Here is a 17,899-nt window from a genome sequence, read left to right as displayed (position 1 = left end):
CGCCCAGTATGGCGCAGCCGGGGCCCCACCCTGGAGTCAGGCCTGGGGTTAGGCCTCGAATGCGAGCACCTATTATGGCTACTTCATCTTTGTAGCTTGATTATTTCACAGTGTCATATGTCATCTGTAATGCACTTTTTACACATGTTTTTCCAAAGCATTTTTTTTTTCTACAAATGGCAAATAAACTAACCTAACCTATAGGCTGATGGTTTCAACTGACAGCATGAAAAGGCCATAGCATTTTGGTCACACTTCCATGATTACCTTCTCTGTCTGTCCAGGATTTGCCGGTTAACGCCTCTCCACCTCTGGCCCAGAATCTGTAGCTTCTCCTCAAGCAGGGAACCATCAGGGGAGGACAACTGCTCAATTATTTTCTCCCCTGTACGATTGAGCACGGCGAGGTCTGCCTGGTGACTCGCAACTCCATCCTCCAGCTCCTAAATAATAATAATACAAGGACAAAATGTGGTAAACACTGGGCCAAATGTATGATCTGTTCACAGTTCCCATGCTATTAAAGGTTTGCCTGAGAATGCCATCTTTCCAGTTCCTTGTATATTATATATACAATCGCTATTAAACCATTAGGATGGCATTGTCAGGCAAATTAAAGGTAATGGCAACATGACAAATTTTCTTTCTAAAAACAGGTAAGAATATCTGTATATCTTGTTACAGTCAGTGGTCAGTCATCATGATCAAATCATGATGCTCTAAATAAAGAAACAAATATTAAACTTGAACCGTGTTAAAATAGACTAAATGCTTTTTTTTTTTTTTTCATTTTGGTTGTTTTTATTGTACTGAAAAACAGAGAAATACATGCATCCATATTGTGAGCAGGATGGCATCTCCACAAACCTGACTCTTATTTGGCCTTGAGATATTGCAGATAAAGCACTACCACCAAAGCATTACATTGTGAAGCTTGCTTTAAATAAAAAAAAAGTTAAGTCTAGTTAATGGCGCCGCTCTGTCTAATAAAGTGTTTAAATATAAAATAAATCATATTGAAATTAAGGCCACTGAATTGACACTGTAATTTAGAGTGCTCATGTTCATCTATTACCTAATCAAGAAATGAGTCTGTTCAGTTGCATTGGAACAGTGGAAATCAAACATAATTTATCCAAATTTATCTCAAATTTTTCCCATTGTTCATTACATTGAGTATGGTGTGGTTATTAAGTGTATCTAAAATGCATAAGATTAGTGTACCAGGAGCTGTATATCTGGCAGCATATTTTCATTAATATACATAGCGTGATTTCCCATGATGCCTTGCTGACCTGTTGGTGCTGCCGGACCATGTCCAGGTCGAGTTGTCCATCAGGACAGACACTCTCAGACAGAAAGGCCTCTGTGTCTCTCAGCCACTGACTCATGTCATTCATATCACAGTGAAAACGCCTCCACTCCTCCACTGCTCGGTCAAATGTCCTGGAATACATAATATATACAAGACCAATAATATTAAGAGATAACTAATTTATAATCAACAGTGCTCCCTCATGCATAAAACATAATAATAAAGATACATATAGAATTCCTTAGGATACAACCAAGTCAATCACAAATGTTATTGTCAACAGCTAGAGCTTTGACCTGTGTTGTGCCCGCATCAGGAAGAGGCTGATTGCATTTAAATACCTAATCAAAACAAGATTCTATCAAGATGGTGCATTCCACTCTCCACTACATGGTATAATGAATCAAGTCAGAGACAAGCTGAGAAAATTAGTTTTTGTGGTGACCGGAAGAAACTGTGCTCACAGCCAAAATGCGTTTGTTTAGTGTGCAATCTGCAGAATTAGTTTACCATTTATAGTTGCATGTACTATAAACACAAAATTAAGAACAGCAAATGAAGACTGTTGTAGCCAAAAGACTTCAGAACAATCAAGGTTACTCTGTTTGTGGATTGTTTATGCCTGAGGAACTGTTGCGTGCTCAAGGACAATGTGCTTTTCTATTTTCTGTGTGTTTGTCTTGGTCTTTAACTATTACAAACTTTCAAACTTTCTTTAACAGTTGACGTAAAAGAACAATAACTTGCTAGGTACTAACTTGTAATAACTGGGGACATTACGTTTAATTTCAAAAGTGAACTTATACAGTATTATCATTTACCAATCATCCTCAATTTTGTAACATTTGTTCATGATGTCTTTATTCATGCTTTATTAAGATTGTTACTGACACTTTTTAATACTTTTCTATATTTATAGGGACTAACCCTTTGCGGTGGTTGTACATGCGATTGATTCGGTCCCATTCAGCATTGAGTTGGGTAAGGGCATCTCCGATTTGGGTCACCTCTGCGGTCGAGGCGTCCTGTATAGCATCTGGCTGCCGCTCGTGTATAGCAGTCACCTGGTCTTCCAAAACCTCCAGGTTCTCTTTGATATTCTGCAGAAAACACAACAAAGAAAACAAAGAACAAAACCAATTTAAACGTAACTCTTTATAGTGAATGTGTGAATTTAATCATGTAATTTAGTTTTAAACTGAAATAATACATAGTTGGTATTATAATGTATCCCAAAAAATTACACAGAAGAACAGTCAGTGATTATAATTTATGTCATTATACCTCCTGCAAACCCCGTTTAAAATGTGATGAATTTTTATCTCAGTCTTAAAATACACCACATTTACAGATTGTTACATCTACATTTAAATGTACATAAACCAAAATTTCTCACTTTTAGCGTGTCTTCTTGACTGGAGAAATCCTCATACAGGCCACCGCTGAGTTCAGATGAGTTCAAGAGTAGCTCATTGTCAGCCATTGCAAGCAGCACTTTGTTGATAGATAAGAGGTAGTCAGAGGGACCACGAGAAGGACCTCTGCTACGATCAAGAGAGGCCATTTCCTATTAATAAACACAAAAGAATGAACTAATAAGATAATCACTGAGGATATGCCAATGATCAATAATGCAGTCTATGAACAGTGTGCAAGTATGTGTTTACCTCATCTGAAATTCCTCTTGTGTTTTCAATAAACGGGTGAGTTGTTGTTGAATGAACCTCAATCTGCCTGATTCGTAGCAACCTCAGTTCCTAATAAAAAGACAAATAGTTAACAGACATTACATTAGGATACAGTAATTGCATATATTTTGACAGTGAGTCTTACCCTGTGTGCCGAATATTGGCTCTGCAGTTTAATCAGCAGGATCCTTAACTCTTCTTGTTGAGCTTTGTCTGAAGTTTGTTCTAAAAGTTCCTCTCCTTTTCGAAGTAGCTCCTCTACATTGGCTTTTTCCTCGTCCATCTAAAGTACACACCACGAGGAAAACATGTTAAAATAGTTTGCATTCAAAAAGAGCTTGCTCTAAGTGTAAAGGTTAAGCAGCTGCAGCTATTTCCGTATATAGTCAAATACACTCCATTGCTCCTTGAAAAGACCAGTGACCTTGCGTTGGATTGGTTAGCTTGGTCAGCAGCTCAAAGCGTTAAAAAACATTGATAAGAGAAATTTAAACAGAAGACACGGCCTCGAAGCACGTTGCAAAGTTTATATTATAAGCTCAAAGAATTTCTTTAATTTAATTCAATACAATTTTAAATAGTGAGTAGTTTATAACCTAGCTTCAACCCTTTTCTGATGAATAGCTCTATTGTAGCACATTACGAGATTTATTTCATACATTTTTTTTCCAATTTTGAATTATACATGTAAAGGTCATGCATAAAAATGTGAAATTAATTATTTCATATAATCTGTAGTTCAAGACCTGTTCATAAGAGAAGGCCAATAGTGTCGTAGTCAACCAAAATGTCTTTAGTTTATTTAGTTTATAAATGTATATGGAGCGATCTGGGAGTGAATTGTGACTTTAGTCTTTTTTTATACATGTAAATACCACAGTCTATGGTTTGTTAGTATTTTTCTGCATAATATTTTACCATGAACTTATATGGAGCTGCATGAGGTTTTACATTGTCAGATCATAGAGACAGAGAGCTTTTGTCATGCCCCTTTTTAAGTCCACTAATCAATCAGCAGGGTATCTTTTTAGTTAATAAAGAATTTCACTTGCCTACAGCCCTACAAGTATAAACAGAACATTTTTCTATAGCTTTACAGACTGGTATTATCATATGTGCACTCTACCTTTTCATCATCCAGTATGTTTTGGTCGTCTTGCTGCTGTAATGCCCTGAGCGTGTCCTGGAGCTGTGTCTGAAGCTCCTGCAGCTGTGTGTCAGTCTGCACCTCAGAGGAGACAGCCTCACTCTGGGCGTCTGTTGGGTCCTCTTGGTTGGGAATAATCTCTCTATCTTTATCACTAAGCAAGACCTGAAATGAATCAAAATAGTTTTTAAAACAAGCAATTACTTACACTTAGACTTGAAAAGATTTATTGTATCTTTAAAGTAAAATTCAATAACAAAACAAGTGTACTTAAATATTATACCTGCTGAGGAGTTTGCTGGAGCATTTCCACAACATCAGAGTCCAAAGTGGTCAACATCTGAAAGAAAAGGTAATATTTTGAATTATAAATGTCTAAAATTCACTAGAGCTTTGTCTTTTCAAAGGGCCAGATCATCAAAAACAAACAAATTAAATGAAGCAATATTACAGTATTCTCTGATCTCTGTTATAATGTTGTTTCTCCATCAAAAACATACCCGGAGCTGTATTTTGTTTCATTCACACATGTTTAATACACAAACCTTACACATTTAGGTTGAGTTCTTCTCTCAAACAGAAAATCATCTGTTCCACTTTGTGATGTCATGGGATAATACAGGTAGAGCTTCACAGTGTAAACTCATGAATTGCCAATCTCGCTGGTCATAGAGATCATTTTGACCATGTGATGCATTTGTGGGGGTTTAGGACTGGGGGGCTCAGTAAATACTATGTACTCACAAGACGCACTCAAGGAAAAAAGGTAGGAGATCACCCTACTAAATTATATGATTTGTATATGTTGAAGAAAAGTGTGTTGTACCTTGGCTGTTTTGATGTGTTGTGAAACTTTATCAAAGTTGCAGTTAAGTTCAGCCAGCTTTGGCTCTATGACGTCCCGACAGGCAGGCCCTCTGCTGGTCATTAAGAGAACAGCTTGGTCCCTGACATTGTCAACACGTGAACTCATCCCTTCCAGCTCATCCAGGATGCGCTAAGACACATACATAAAAGAGTTATTTGTGTTTTACTTGAACTTTGTGCCCTATGAGCAAATTACCCTATCAATCATTTTTCTCAACCCAGGTGGTGGTGAAGCCTTGAATCTAAGTTTAGCACAGCATGTACAAGGCTAGCAACAAAGGGACCAACTTTGTATTTTGAGTAGTCCTTCAAGTGTCACAACTTTAATAGAAGCTAAAATTATATACCAAATGATCAAACATTATGACCAAATTTTATTCTCTATCTAATGTTCACGTACCTTGACCACCTTTTCCCTCTCGGCAGGTTCCAATCTCTCTGCCTCATCCAGGTGGATTTGAGTCTGATACATCCAGGTGCTGATGTGGGCCAAGTTCTCATCCAAAATCTCAACCTCATTTTGGTGACTCTACAAACATAAAAAGCCATGCACAATGGAAAATATTAATCTATGCTTTCTTATTAAATTCTTAAACATTGGCACTTACCAGTACAGCACTGAGCCAGTCCTCGGTCAGGGTGCGGACTTGGCCCCAGGACTCATTGAGGCTGAAGAGTTGGTCTTCGAGCTGAGCCTCGCTGCCCTCCACTAGAGTCTGCAGACCTGCGCTGGTTTCCATCAGACTGGACAAGTCTGCCTTACGACGCTCCGTCTCCTTCAACAGACCCTACAACACAGAGACATTATCTACTGATGATGGGCGAAACTGTGTGGGTGATTGTAAAGGTGCACTATCTAACTTTTCTTGTGGGAGGTCTGCTGCGTTGTCTTCATGGAGATGTTATTGTTTAATCTAGAATATTCCACAGTATGGGATTCATGCATGTTTTCAATTATGTGTGTGTGTTTTTTTTTATTATAGGTGCCTTGAAAAACATACATTCCTGGAGAGAATCAGGTGACAGACCCTTCACCATAAAATTTACATAATGCACCATTAAATAAAGTTTTTATTAGACATAATATTTTGTCTTCAAATTGTATTTATTGGAACTGGAAGCAGCTAAAATGTTAAAGGGAGGAACTGTAATTGATAGACAAGAGGCATCTCCAGAAGTGCTATTCGTGAATATCTCTCTGAAAAGTAATCCAAGCAATATGTCCGTATCATGTCTTCATGTGTTCAAACTTACATTGGCCCACACGACCTCACTATCGATATCAGCAGGCATGTCTCCACTGGTGTTCTTCTTCTCCAGCTCAGCCTGGTTAGTGCTCAGCCACTCGTGAAGAGCAGCGCTCTCTTTGTGAAACTTCTGAGACAGGGACAAGGCTTTTTCTAGGTCCTGTTTTCCCTCTGTGACCTGTTAAATAATACACATTTTTTAACCAATAGTTGCATTGCCTGTGTCTTAGTATGAAACATTGCTTACCTGTGCACCCAAGTCATTGTAGAGCAGTTTAAGGGCAGTGAGTTGTTCATCCATTGCTTTTGGATTTTCTGTTTGTTGTTTTTGAACAATCTGTCGACCAGTCTTTATAACGGTCTCCACCTCAAGCTTTACCTCACTCAGCAACTTGTAAAGTTTCTACAAGGAGAAGAAAAGACACAATTAGAACCTTATCAACCCAAAACTGAAGCAATGAAATACACATACACAAAAAAAAGATAGCTCTCACTCAAGACAGAAATTGTGAAATCTCTTAATTATAATTAGTCATGCATTTTATTCGAAAGAGTTTTATTTTCAAAGTGAACATTTCTCACCATACAGCCGGTGAGGTGTGTCTGAATCTTCTCTGGTTCTATGTCTCTCACATCGAGAATATGTAGCTCTGACTTGGCTCCTTCTAAGACCTTCTTGCAGTCCACCATCCGTTGCTCAAAATTGGCTGGCTTCTGAAACAGCTGGTACTTGGTGGAAATCTCTCTCAATTTCCTCTGTGGGCAGAATTTCCAAATCATGTTTTATGCATTTATGTCATTTCAGGCAATATTTTCCAGACAGTTCGAAGTCTGCTGTTCTCTGTGTCTCTACTAGAGGGCAGTGTTACCTGTAGCTGGTCCAGCATTGTTCCTCCGCGGGCAGCCTTCCCATCAGTGGAAGGAGGAGGCATGTTGGCAACATTTCTCCTTCTCATGTCTTCTACTGTGGCCTCATGGGCAGCAATCTCAGCACCAATAGTCTGAAAGAAGAGAAACATTAACATTACAATACACTATGAAGTTGTTTTTTTTAATTATTATTTCTCCCTATAATTAAAGTTTAAAATCTACCACAACACAAATGCTTGTGATGAGGAGCAGCAGAAAAATATGAGCAAAATATTCTATGTGGCATTGAATGAAAAAGGGAAGAATCTCTGGCATTAACAATAATAATGACACTTATGTAATAGAATAAATACACTGTAGGTTAGAGATAATGAATAAAGAGTTTGTATTTCTATAATGGACACACCGATTCAATAGCTGCAACATCATAATCATCATTTTTACAGATTGGACTTTAATATGTAACACTTAATAATAACTATACTATTTACTGCCTTAATGAAGCACAAAGGAAGATGAAATTAATAATGAACAAACTGTTTATTAAGAATGATTCAAGTTTAGTAACTACTTAATTAAGGGGTTAGGATTAAAAGTTAGGATTCAGGTATTAATTAAGTAGTTATTACGCTTGAATAATTCTTAATAAAATCACTTGTTGTAATTTGCTATTTAAGGTGTAGTTATTATTATTATATAGTTGTTAATTAATGCAGCTTTCAGGTTTCTATATTGGAAAGAGTAAAGATAGTTGAGGTACCTGTGCCTCGTGTGGCAGTTGGAAGGCATCGATGCGGTCTGTCAGGTAGGAGGTAAGAGTGTGGTCCAGTTGGCTCAGAGACTCCTGTAGAGTGAGCAGAGCCTGGTCATTCTCCTTCAGAGCGTGCAGCTGCTGCTCCAGGCTAATCTGACGATTCACCGCCTACACAAGGTGCAAGAGCAAATCGTCAATACGTTAATATGCACAGAGAAATTATATGTCAATGATTTGGAATAAAAATACTGAATTGAAAACCTAACTCCTATGACATTTTATCATATTTATATATTTTGTAAAATTATTGTATTTCTCTTTAAATGCCTTTGTTATTTCCACTGGCAATCCATAAGTCAATCACGTCTATAAAAAGAAAAAAGTATCTGTAGTTGGATTGAAAATGTAACCAGTAAGACATCGTTACAGTCATATATTTTCTAAAATGATTGTATCTAAACGGTATTTTGTATCTAAAATGTATTTTGTTATTTTAATATGCAATCCAATACAAAAATAACTGGTTTAATTTTACTGTCTGTTCAAATTTGGGGTCACAGTCACTTTGAGCCTGGGCCGATTAAGGGCAAGGAAATTACTATTATACTAAACAGCAGTCATTCAGAGACAGACTGTGGACAGCTGCTCACTCAAATAACCTAACAATTTTAGATTAACTCATTAACTCTTGTCAGCATAACTCACAGGACAGTAGGAAAAGGCTGTAATACTCATATTCACCTCAATCCAAACAATACAATATGGAATATAAGGCAGTAAAGGCACTGACCTGGTGGTTGAGCTGCTCGTAGCGCGAGTTAAAGTTCTCTAGTTTTTCACTGATGAGTTCGTCCAGGATGCCTCCGTCAATTAGTGTCTGGCTCAGCTCTCTGATCTGGGTGCGGTTGTCTGATGGGTGACGAAGCACACTCTCCAATGACTGGAAATTAAAAGTAAAAAATTTAAAATAAAGTTGCAATAAGAAAAAAAAAAAACATATTTTTTCCACATATACATGAAATCAAATGACAAGATAATCTAAAGCAAAAAAGTGCAAAATACCAAAGACACAAACTGTACCAGACACAGAAGAGAAATAAAAGATTAAAGTAATTAAGTATTTTTAAGTCAGTAGAGGTCAAAAACGTGTACACTCCACTAAAAAGTAAAGTCAAGTAAAATAAAAAAGTTAAAGTATTAAAAATAAAGAATAAAAAACACACCAATATTGTGCAGATGCAGCTTCGGCTTGATGTGAGCATGTTGCGATAGCCAAAAAAAATGAATCCAAGACACACTTGCGCCAGAAGCAAAGTCGTTGTTTAAGCAGTTCATCAAATATGTTTTAATTCCCCGAGGTTATAGACAGTGACAGCCTCTTCCAGACACATTTTTGCTAGATTAAAATGCAGCAAAAATGATGGGTCGGGGAGAGAAAATAATCTTTGAATCTGGTCAGGAACGACAGTAACATCAAGAGGAATGAGAAAAAGGTTTTGTCTTTAAGGATTTTCAGTTTTCATCATCTCTATGTGAAGGCACAGGGGCAATGCCATGACTAGAGTGGTTCTGACACCTGGACCTGCAGGCTTTATTCAGATATAGCAGCGTACCAGGCAAATGAAGACAAAGTCAAAGATAATGAGGTTGAATAAGTACAAGAATTTAAATGCAAGATAAATAATGAATGTAAGAACAGCATGGATTAAATTACAAAATTATGATATCATTTTCATATAACATTGCAAAGATTTATTTTATCTGACATGTTTCACTTCTGCTCACTTGTTATCACTTAAAATTTGAAAAAAATATCAAAAGGAATATATATCAACTGAATTTGGTAACCTGAGGCAATGCATGTCAAATTTCATCGTGTGTCTTTAAGCAGAGCATTTGCATTTGGCAGTAGCTCATTAAATCTAATCAAGTACCTCCAAAGCTTCATTAACAGCGTCAGCACTCTCTGGGAGCTTTTCTGTGGCTTGGACCTTCTCCTCGAGTGTGTTCAACCAACTTTGCTCCATTTCCAAATACTGAAGCAACTCCATCCAACAGGACCACACTTCCTACACAAAATACAAGCAGACACAATAGTATTTAGAAAAATTATAACTAAATAATGTTTATACAAGGAGACAACTCTATGAATGCATAAGAATGTAGCTTAAGGGTAAGTCTAACCATGAGGTTTTGCTTTACATATTTGATGTTTGCCCAGAAGAGACTGAGAAACAAAGGTCGCAAACAATGGCATTACACTCAAATTTCTCACATAACATTTTACATAATATAAATATATAGTGCATAAAAGGAAAGGCATCTACCATTAAGACACTTTGAAAGACGGTGAGTGTGGTTAAATAGAATAAGTCATATATAATTTCCTACAAAAACAGATGAAGTAATGTTATTAGCTGATACGCTTTGGAGTTACCTCCAGCGTGTGACACTTGCTCTTGAAGCGGTCACAGAGCTTCTGGTAGTTGCCCAGTACGCCCTCCAGCTCCGACGTCAGCCCGGGTCCATAACCTCCACTAGGGGGCGATGTTTGAGACACAAGCATGTTGATGTTGTCTTTAAGGATCTTTACTTTCACTTCTTTCTGCAGCACATCCTCTTTAGCTCTCTATGAATAAGAAGGAACAGAAAATGAGATAAAGAAGCAACTGTTTTTGAACAATAGTAATCCTACCTTCATCTCATCCAGTGCAGCCTCCAGTTCCTCTGGGCTCTTGTACTCAAAGTCTCTCATAAGAAACTCCTCGTCAGTTTGTGCCATCCACTCCTGCATCTCCGCCAAATCCTTCCTCAGATTCACCTGCCTTTCCTGGCTTTCCGACACACAATCCCGGTGACTCAACAGCTACAGATGGACAATAGAAAGTCCAGAACACAGACGTCAATATAGTCCAGAATACAGGCTAGAGCGCAGTATACAGTTTAATGATGGGAAATAAATAGCTTTATATTTCATAACATTATTTAAATAAAGACTGGGCGATATGGGAAAAAATTTAAACTTTTTTCCTCATCTTGATTTTTTATTTGATAAAATTTTCTTTTTCTTTTCAAAACTAAACAAAACTGGAAGTCAGTTTTGATTTCCTAAACAAAAAAAGACAATTTCATCTCCCACTCTTAAATTATATGCTTTTACTGACATTTTTGTGTCAGCTTTAATTGACTTTTACATAATTAAAAACTGATTAACAGTGTACAAAATAAATAAATAAATAAAGTAAAGGTTTTCTCACCCGTTTGCTGAGCTTGTCCCACCTGCTTTGGCATTCGTCCAGTTTGTCTTGTCCCCACTTTGACAAACCGTCTATAGTTGTGGCTTGTACAGCCCTCACATTCTCCGCCATCTGCTTTAATGAACTTTCCACAGACTCCATCTCATTCACATGCTCCTAAACAGAAACCATACATTTAAATGACATTTTAAAATTTAAGTGGTATAAAGTTTCTTGTTTAAATTACAACCTTGCACTGATTTAATTCTTCCTGTAGATTTTCTGTATCTCCGATCCCAGAGGCGTCCCGGGACAACAGCTCTTGCACTGCGTCCAGCCAACGCTCCACTTCCACCAAACGTACCTGAAAACAGTTAGTTTTAACATAATTTATAAGACAATTTTATCATTTTTGCAAAGTCTCACTAAGAACAATCATTAAAAACAAGTCCAAAATATACATATGACTCGACTTGACTGTATTATTAGTATTACTTTTTTTCAAATCCACTTTTCTATAACCTATTTTAATAGTTTCAAAATGCTGCATATGAGGAAATAAAAACATGAGCCGATGTAATAATATATGCTTCAGGGCTAAACAAAGAAAAGTATTAAAATCTAATAAAATCTTATGAAATGAAATAAAAAACATAACAATAAAAAAGAGAATAGAAAAAGATAATAGACAGGTCTTCTCTCTCCAGTCTTAGGAGCCATAAGCTGAAACTAGTTGCTAAATTAATATAAAAATATTTTACGAATATCAGCTATGATTTGGTACCTGACTGTCCTTCATGCTGCCCAGGACACACTGCAGTGTCCCTAGTTCCTCTCGAGCCCTGGACGACAACTGGCTCCATCTCTGCTGTTCAGCAGGGTCTGTGGCTTGCTGGGTTTGTTCAATGTCAAGACACAGACTCTACAAAAAAACAAACATAAAAACAATTATTTAAAAAAATGCTGCAATAACACATTGGTCTTACATAGCGCTTTTCTAAATTCTCAGGTGCTTAAGAATTATGTGCATTATTCATTCATGCTCCATGCTTGCTACACTAAAGCCACAGCTCCCTGAAGTAGACTGACAGAACTGGAATCACCATTGAAGCTTTTGATAAAAAAAAATAATTGCACAATCGTTACAAAATAAATTACCCTTAGCAACAGCAACAACATAAGTAAATGTACATCACTGTAAAAAATAATACACCAAACACTATGTGGAAATTGGCTTTGTTTTTAGTTTCAATTACTTTAGTCAAATAGATAGTGTGGCCTCAGATCTGCTATAGTCAAGGGACTGTGTGTCGTCTACTGTGTGTGTGTCGACTGTCGAGGCTGAATGACTGAGCTGTTACACACTCACTGCTGCATGTACAGGCACGCTACCCACAATGTGCCCAGACCCTGCCCCCAATTCGGCACTGTGCCTATCTGCCACAATAACAAGAGCACGAAAGGATCAGCATTCCTCCCAAAGATGGAGGCGGAGGAGGGAAACACACTCAAACACACAGGAAACATGAAGCCCATAAAAGGAGACCATTGTTTTCAAAGAACTACAGACAGCGGACATAGATTAGCACTTACACTGGTATATTGTTCATTTAACCGCACAGGCACCAAAGTGACAAAAAACATGTGGTGGCCAGATTGCAACTGATCCAAAACATGATACTGATAAGGGGTCAGTTAACAAAACAAGCCTCATTTCACCTTTCAAACAATGAACTTTTGTAACTTTGTAAATTGTATAATATATGTTTTGTATCTGTACTCACTTGTGCCCGCTCCACTGCCTCAGATGTGGTCGGGATGTCCACCAGACCCTCCTTCAGAGTGGTCAGCCTGGCCTCCAGTGCCTCCACTTGACTGGGCTGCTGTTGGCTGGCCTCAAGTTGGACCAAAGCTGGAACAAAATTTGGGAATTATATTAAAGTTTAATTATCACCCTCACCACAATGTGCCATCTATAATTAAAAAATAAAATATTTAGCATTTGTTTATATGTGTTTAGTTTGTTTGCTCTTATGGAGCGATTATAAGCCTAGTCGCACCACTTCCCCTTTCTATAGAATTCTTCCTCCCTGTACTTGTAGCAGTTGTATTTTAATTACCAGGTAATTTAACGCTTACATAATCTAGTATGCACACACACTGAGCGTAACTAGTGGAGAGCTGTATAGACATACAGTGGGGCCCCATAGATAAAGGGTGAATGGCCTTCAAGCAGAAACAAAATGGTTTAGTTTGGCCCCTGTCCAAATCCCCACAGTCAGAAAGGCTCAAAGGCACTGAGAGACAAACACACACACACACATGCACGTTAGATCAGGAGATGACAAGCCTTCTTTTAGACAATGTTTTAGCCAAGAGCACTATGTATAAATTCCACAGGTAAAACGTCAACTGATTTGAAAAGTCACATCAGCAGCGTTAGATTTTTACTCATGTATTCAACATCAGTGTGCTTAAAGAGACCATATAAGGCCAGAAACCACTATTCTTGGCTGTTCTCTGATTCACAATATTAAATCTAGCATTTACATCTCACTGTCATGGAGACCAGAGATAATTCATGAGAGCGTCTCTGTTTTCTTATAAGGGAATGCCTGAGGGCTGTCTGCTCCCTTGTCTGAAACGTAATACTATTGTAATTACCTGTGGAGATCTCCTCCTCTTTGCCATGTAGCCTCTGCAGAGTGGAGGCATGATGCGCAGACACCAGCACCACTGTGTCTCTGAGGGAGGGTCCTGCTTCAGTGGACAAACGCTCCAGCTGTGGGCCCAAAGAGGTCACTTCGGCCAGTCTTGACTAAAATGACAAATAGATATTCATTATTAACCTGAAATATTGTTCATTGAGATTTAACACATGCCTTTTTCATTGACATGCACAGATTTGTCAGACATTAAGTGATGGAGCGTAGGATATCTCACACAGCCAATCTGCTGTCATCCCAAAATTTAAAGGTCCATTGCGTAATTTTGCTGGTAGAGGGCCTGCCATCTCTTTGTTTCCATGGAAACAATATTGCTTTTACTGTGATCATTGAGTTATTCAATATAATGCACTCTGTCTGTCTGGTAATGTTAAAAATGTTCAATAAACTATGTTGAAGGAAAAAAGGAAATGTTATTGCTTTGCCTAGAATGAAGTGTGACATCAAACTAAGTCCATGGAGACAGACAGGCACGATCAAGCATGTTACAGGTCAGATCAATGGAGGCGGGCCTGTTCACTAAACGTTTTTCAAGGTATTTTTGGCAATAAAAACACCTGTAATTGAATAAATGCTGGACAGATTTTTAATGCCATACTGAGGACCATTCCAGGTAAGATCATTTCCATGGAGACTTGCAACTGGCAGAATCTACATCAGAAAAGTTACACAGTGTACCTTTAACATAGCAACAAACTGTTACAACTCTTCCTACTGGGATTGATAAAATATGTAACAAATACATGTACATGGTGCATAGCAGTCCTCTTTTGTCCTTAATTGCCTTTTTTACTCTATATCCTATGGGGAAGACAAAATGTACGTCTGGCAAGGTGCAGAAGACAGAGTTAAGGTCGTGGTTTCTTTCTGAGAAAATAAAATGTGATGACAGGTCCATTTTAGCTCCAATGAATTACTTAAAGTAAGAAAGCAGAACAAATCTCCAGACATTAATTAGCAGTCATACAGTAGTGTGCAGTATGTGGCACCCTCCTTTGAGCATCTGCACTCTATTTGCTTGGATCCAACTATTCCAAACAAACTTACCTTGGACTCTTGACTGAGGTTGCGAAGTTCGTCTGCATCACATTTGTCCACTGTAGTTGAGATGAGCCAGTTGTCCTGTTGGACGAGGGCCTGGTCCACCTCACTGAGTTCTGCAGAAACAGCTCTAAAGCGGCTCTGGGTCTGTACTCTGTCCCGGGCTGCCTGTCGCTCCCTCACGCACACGTCCCACTCGGTCTGTAACAGCTCCAGGTCTGTCCTCACCAGGTCCATGCTTACACCCTCTGCACAGCAATCAGTCGTTTTGTTTATATTCAGCAGAGAATAGTAGATCCAGTGATAAAAGGACAGTGGTAGAAGGTAACAAAGTAAAAGGGGCAAAGTACTGTACTAAAGTTTTGAGGCATCTGTATCTTTATTTGAGTGCATTTTAAAGTAGATACTTCTCACTTTTACGTACTACTCGACTACATTTTTGAACTGCACTGAAAAGTAACATTTTTATTATAGTTTGAGACCTGCTGAAAAGCCTAAGGGCATATGTTTAATATAATTTTAGCTTAAGCAAACAAAAATATACAAGGAAAAACAGCTAAGAAATTGTTCCTGTTGAACTAAATTCAGCAAAAATCTATATCAAAATCAGTACATTTGAAGCTTTATTACATCTCAAACTGTGCAAAATACTTTTAATTTTTATTCTTTAAGTACATTTTTAAATGGACACTTTAATACTTTTACTTAAGACTTTTTTTTTCATGTGATACAGTTACTTTTACTTGAGTAATTTTTTGTATCTGTACTTAAGTAACAAAACTGAGTCCTTCTTCCACCACTGTAAAAGGATATAAAGGAAGGGAAGGGATATGAAATGTAAAGCTTCATACTCCCAAAACTACCGTAAGCAAATCAGCAATCTACTATGTTTTTCTGGAGGAAGAGATGTTGTGAATATATTAAAGTTGTAGTTGTACTCCTGTTGTACTAAAAATAAAAAAGTAGTGCTGTTTACACACATACATATATTGAATACTTCATCATGTTCTGTTCACATGAATCTGTGCAAATTGTAAAATCATTCGGCTGTAATCTGAATCATAAAACCTGCAGTCTGATAAATGTTATTACATTATCCATAATTACTTAACAATAAAAAAGACAGACTATAAATACCCTACATAGTATGCGGCAGTAAAACTTTGCACTATGAACACTGTTTTACAAGGAAGTCGATTTTAGCTTAATAGGTGGGCAGGTACTGTGAGTCATTCTTGCACTATTCACACAGTTTTCGTACATGTTCGTACTATAGCTCCTCTTTCCTGTGAACCTTTAAATGTGCAGTGACATTCACCTCTCTCCAGCTGCTCCACCAGACCTCGCCCCTCCCGAATTATTTGTGCGACTGAAGCTTCCTTTGAATTTAGCTCCTCTTCCAATTCCTAGAGAAATTAAATATAGACATAGACAGTTACATTATATTTTAAATAACTCAACAATAACAACTCCACAATAATAATGTTTACATTTAGTTTGCCCTGTAGGTCACAGGTATCAGTTGTAGTCTCTAGATTTCCAGTGGCTAATGTTTGCGTCGTGGTCTTCCATGCTTTTATCCATCTTAGAAAGTCTGATAACTTATTTTCAAACCTAAAGACAAAACATATTCATGGTTAATTGTAATGCACAACACATAGGCTCTGTATTTTATAGCAGTACACTTACTCTTGCCTAACTTGTGGTTCAGTCTCCACCAGGCGTTTCTTTGGAGGGGCAGGGGGAGCTACTTCCTGGCTGGTACTGGAGGACACCACAGTTACAACAGCTGAATCCGCAGCCACCTGCTCTTCCATTTGAGTCATCCCACCATCGGCTACGGCTTCCATCACCTATAAGTTATACAAATATGTGCTCTTTTAATCTGTAAAAAACATTTCAGTCATTCAAGGTCCACTTTACAGACTTGAAAGGAGTAGTCTTCTAGTTTCTGCACCAGGTTGTCCCATCGGTGGGTTAGCTCCTCAGTATCTGTCTCTATCTTTGCTCCTGCCTCAGAGCTCCGCAGTAAAGACGTCACATCCTGCCCTGCATCAGACAGCTGGTCCAGGGTCCGCTTCTTCTTCTCCATATCCTCTTTAAGAATCTGTTCACAATAAGCATTTTTACAATCTAAGCTACTATAGGAAGTTTTATTATTTATTATTTTGCAGACAGTCTTTACACTTACAGCTAATTGACGTAAATTTGTATTCATTTCACTTTGGTCCTTAAAGTTGCTAGTTTGGACTGTATTCAAGGCCTCTTCTTTCTCTGCCAACCATTCTCTAAATATAGTCTGACATAAAAGATGGAAAAATATTTGGATTTGTCAAAGTCATGTAAAGTGCGATATATTATAAAAGGGTTAAAGGTCAAACAATGTATGTGCATGCAAAGTAAAATTATATCCATACTTCAAATATTGGAAATGTTTCAGGGGAATATTTTCTACCTGGTCTGACTGAAGTTGTTGCCAGACCATGAAGACTTCCTGCAGCTTGTGCCACCTCTCCTCTGTCCAGCGACACACAGCAGCCCATCTTTCACCTAAAGACTACAAGAGATAGAGATTTTAAGCTTTATCACCTACAGTAACCCGCATTATAAGAGCCTTTCAGAATATAAAATGTGTAGGTTAATACTTTAGTTTAGGGACTACATATTTAAGGTCCTATATCATGCAAAATTGACTTTTAGCTTTAAGCAGTGTTGTTACCTTCGCAAAAACATACTTCAAGTTGTGTCTTGTTTTGTTCACACGTTTCAGTAATACTTTATTATTAAACTGTCTACATCTCTAAAGTTCAAAATGCTCTGTTCCACTTTGTGATGTCATGAAGCGGTAGTTTTCAAGTTAACAACTACCTTTTACCATTTGTTAAGTAAAGATTGGAAATTCCAGTTCTGAAATTATCCAAATGATTGTAATGAAAGTGTATAGAGTTTAAAAACACAGTGGAGCACTTCCTGTATTAACACATGACATCACATGAGTGAGAACAGCC

At 37.7% G+C, this 17,899-nt stretch overlaps 1 protein-coding gene across 1 annotated transcript in view; it reads right to left on the bottom strand.

The window, feature by feature from the left end:
- LOC110168858 (dystrophin) overlaps window positions 1-17,899 on the bottom strand; it is a 184,188-nt gene that overhangs the window by 141,504 nt on the left and 24,785 nt on the right. The window contains 32 exon segments of the mRNA XM_020934382.2: window positions 268-443; window positions 1,296-1,446; window positions 2,243-2,415; window positions 2,712-2,882; window positions 2,983-3,072; window positions 3,149-3,286; window positions 4,130-4,315; window positions 4,434-4,490; window positions 4,977-5,147; window positions 5,418-5,546; window positions 5,626-5,805; window positions 6,272-6,442; window positions 6,512-6,667; window positions 6,847-7,020; window positions 7,134-7,265; window positions 7,895-8,056; window positions 8,679-8,828; window positions 9,823-9,957; window positions 10,326-10,517; window positions 10,584-10,754; window positions 11,146-11,301; window positions 11,375-11,488; window positions 11,909-12,046; window positions 12,909-13,036; window positions 13,789-13,942; window positions 14,898-15,139; window positions 16,210-16,297; window positions 16,382-16,505; window positions 16,581-16,744; window positions 16,819-16,998; window positions 17,083-17,190; window positions 17,347-17,448. Coding sequence (XP_020790041.2) covers window positions 268-443; window positions 1,296-1,446; window positions 2,243-2,415; window positions 2,712-2,882; window positions 2,983-3,072; window positions 3,149-3,286; window positions 4,130-4,315; window positions 4,434-4,490; window positions 4,977-5,147; window positions 5,418-5,546; window positions 5,626-5,805; window positions 6,272-6,442; window positions 6,512-6,667; window positions 6,847-7,020; window positions 7,134-7,265; window positions 7,895-8,056; window positions 8,679-8,828; window positions 9,823-9,957; window positions 10,326-10,517; window positions 10,584-10,754; window positions 11,146-11,301; window positions 11,375-11,488; window positions 11,909-12,046; window positions 12,909-13,036; window positions 13,789-13,942; window positions 14,898-15,139; window positions 16,210-16,297; window positions 16,382-16,505; window positions 16,581-16,744; window positions 16,819-16,998; window positions 17,083-17,190; window positions 17,347-17,448 — 4,763 coding nt within the window.

The sequence above is a fragment of the Boleophthalmus pectinirostris genome, unplaced genomic scaffold (genome assembly GCF_026225935.1).
Source record: "Boleophthalmus pectinirostris isolate CB_2022bp ecotype Guang Dong unplaced genomic scaffold, ASM2622593v1 HiC_scaffold_13, whole genome shotgun sequence".
Taxonomy (NCBI): domain Eukaryota; kingdom Metazoa; phylum Chordata; class Actinopteri; order Gobiiformes; family Gobiidae; genus Boleophthalmus; species Boleophthalmus pectinirostris.
This window is presented reverse-complemented; position numbering and strand designations above follow the sequence as displayed.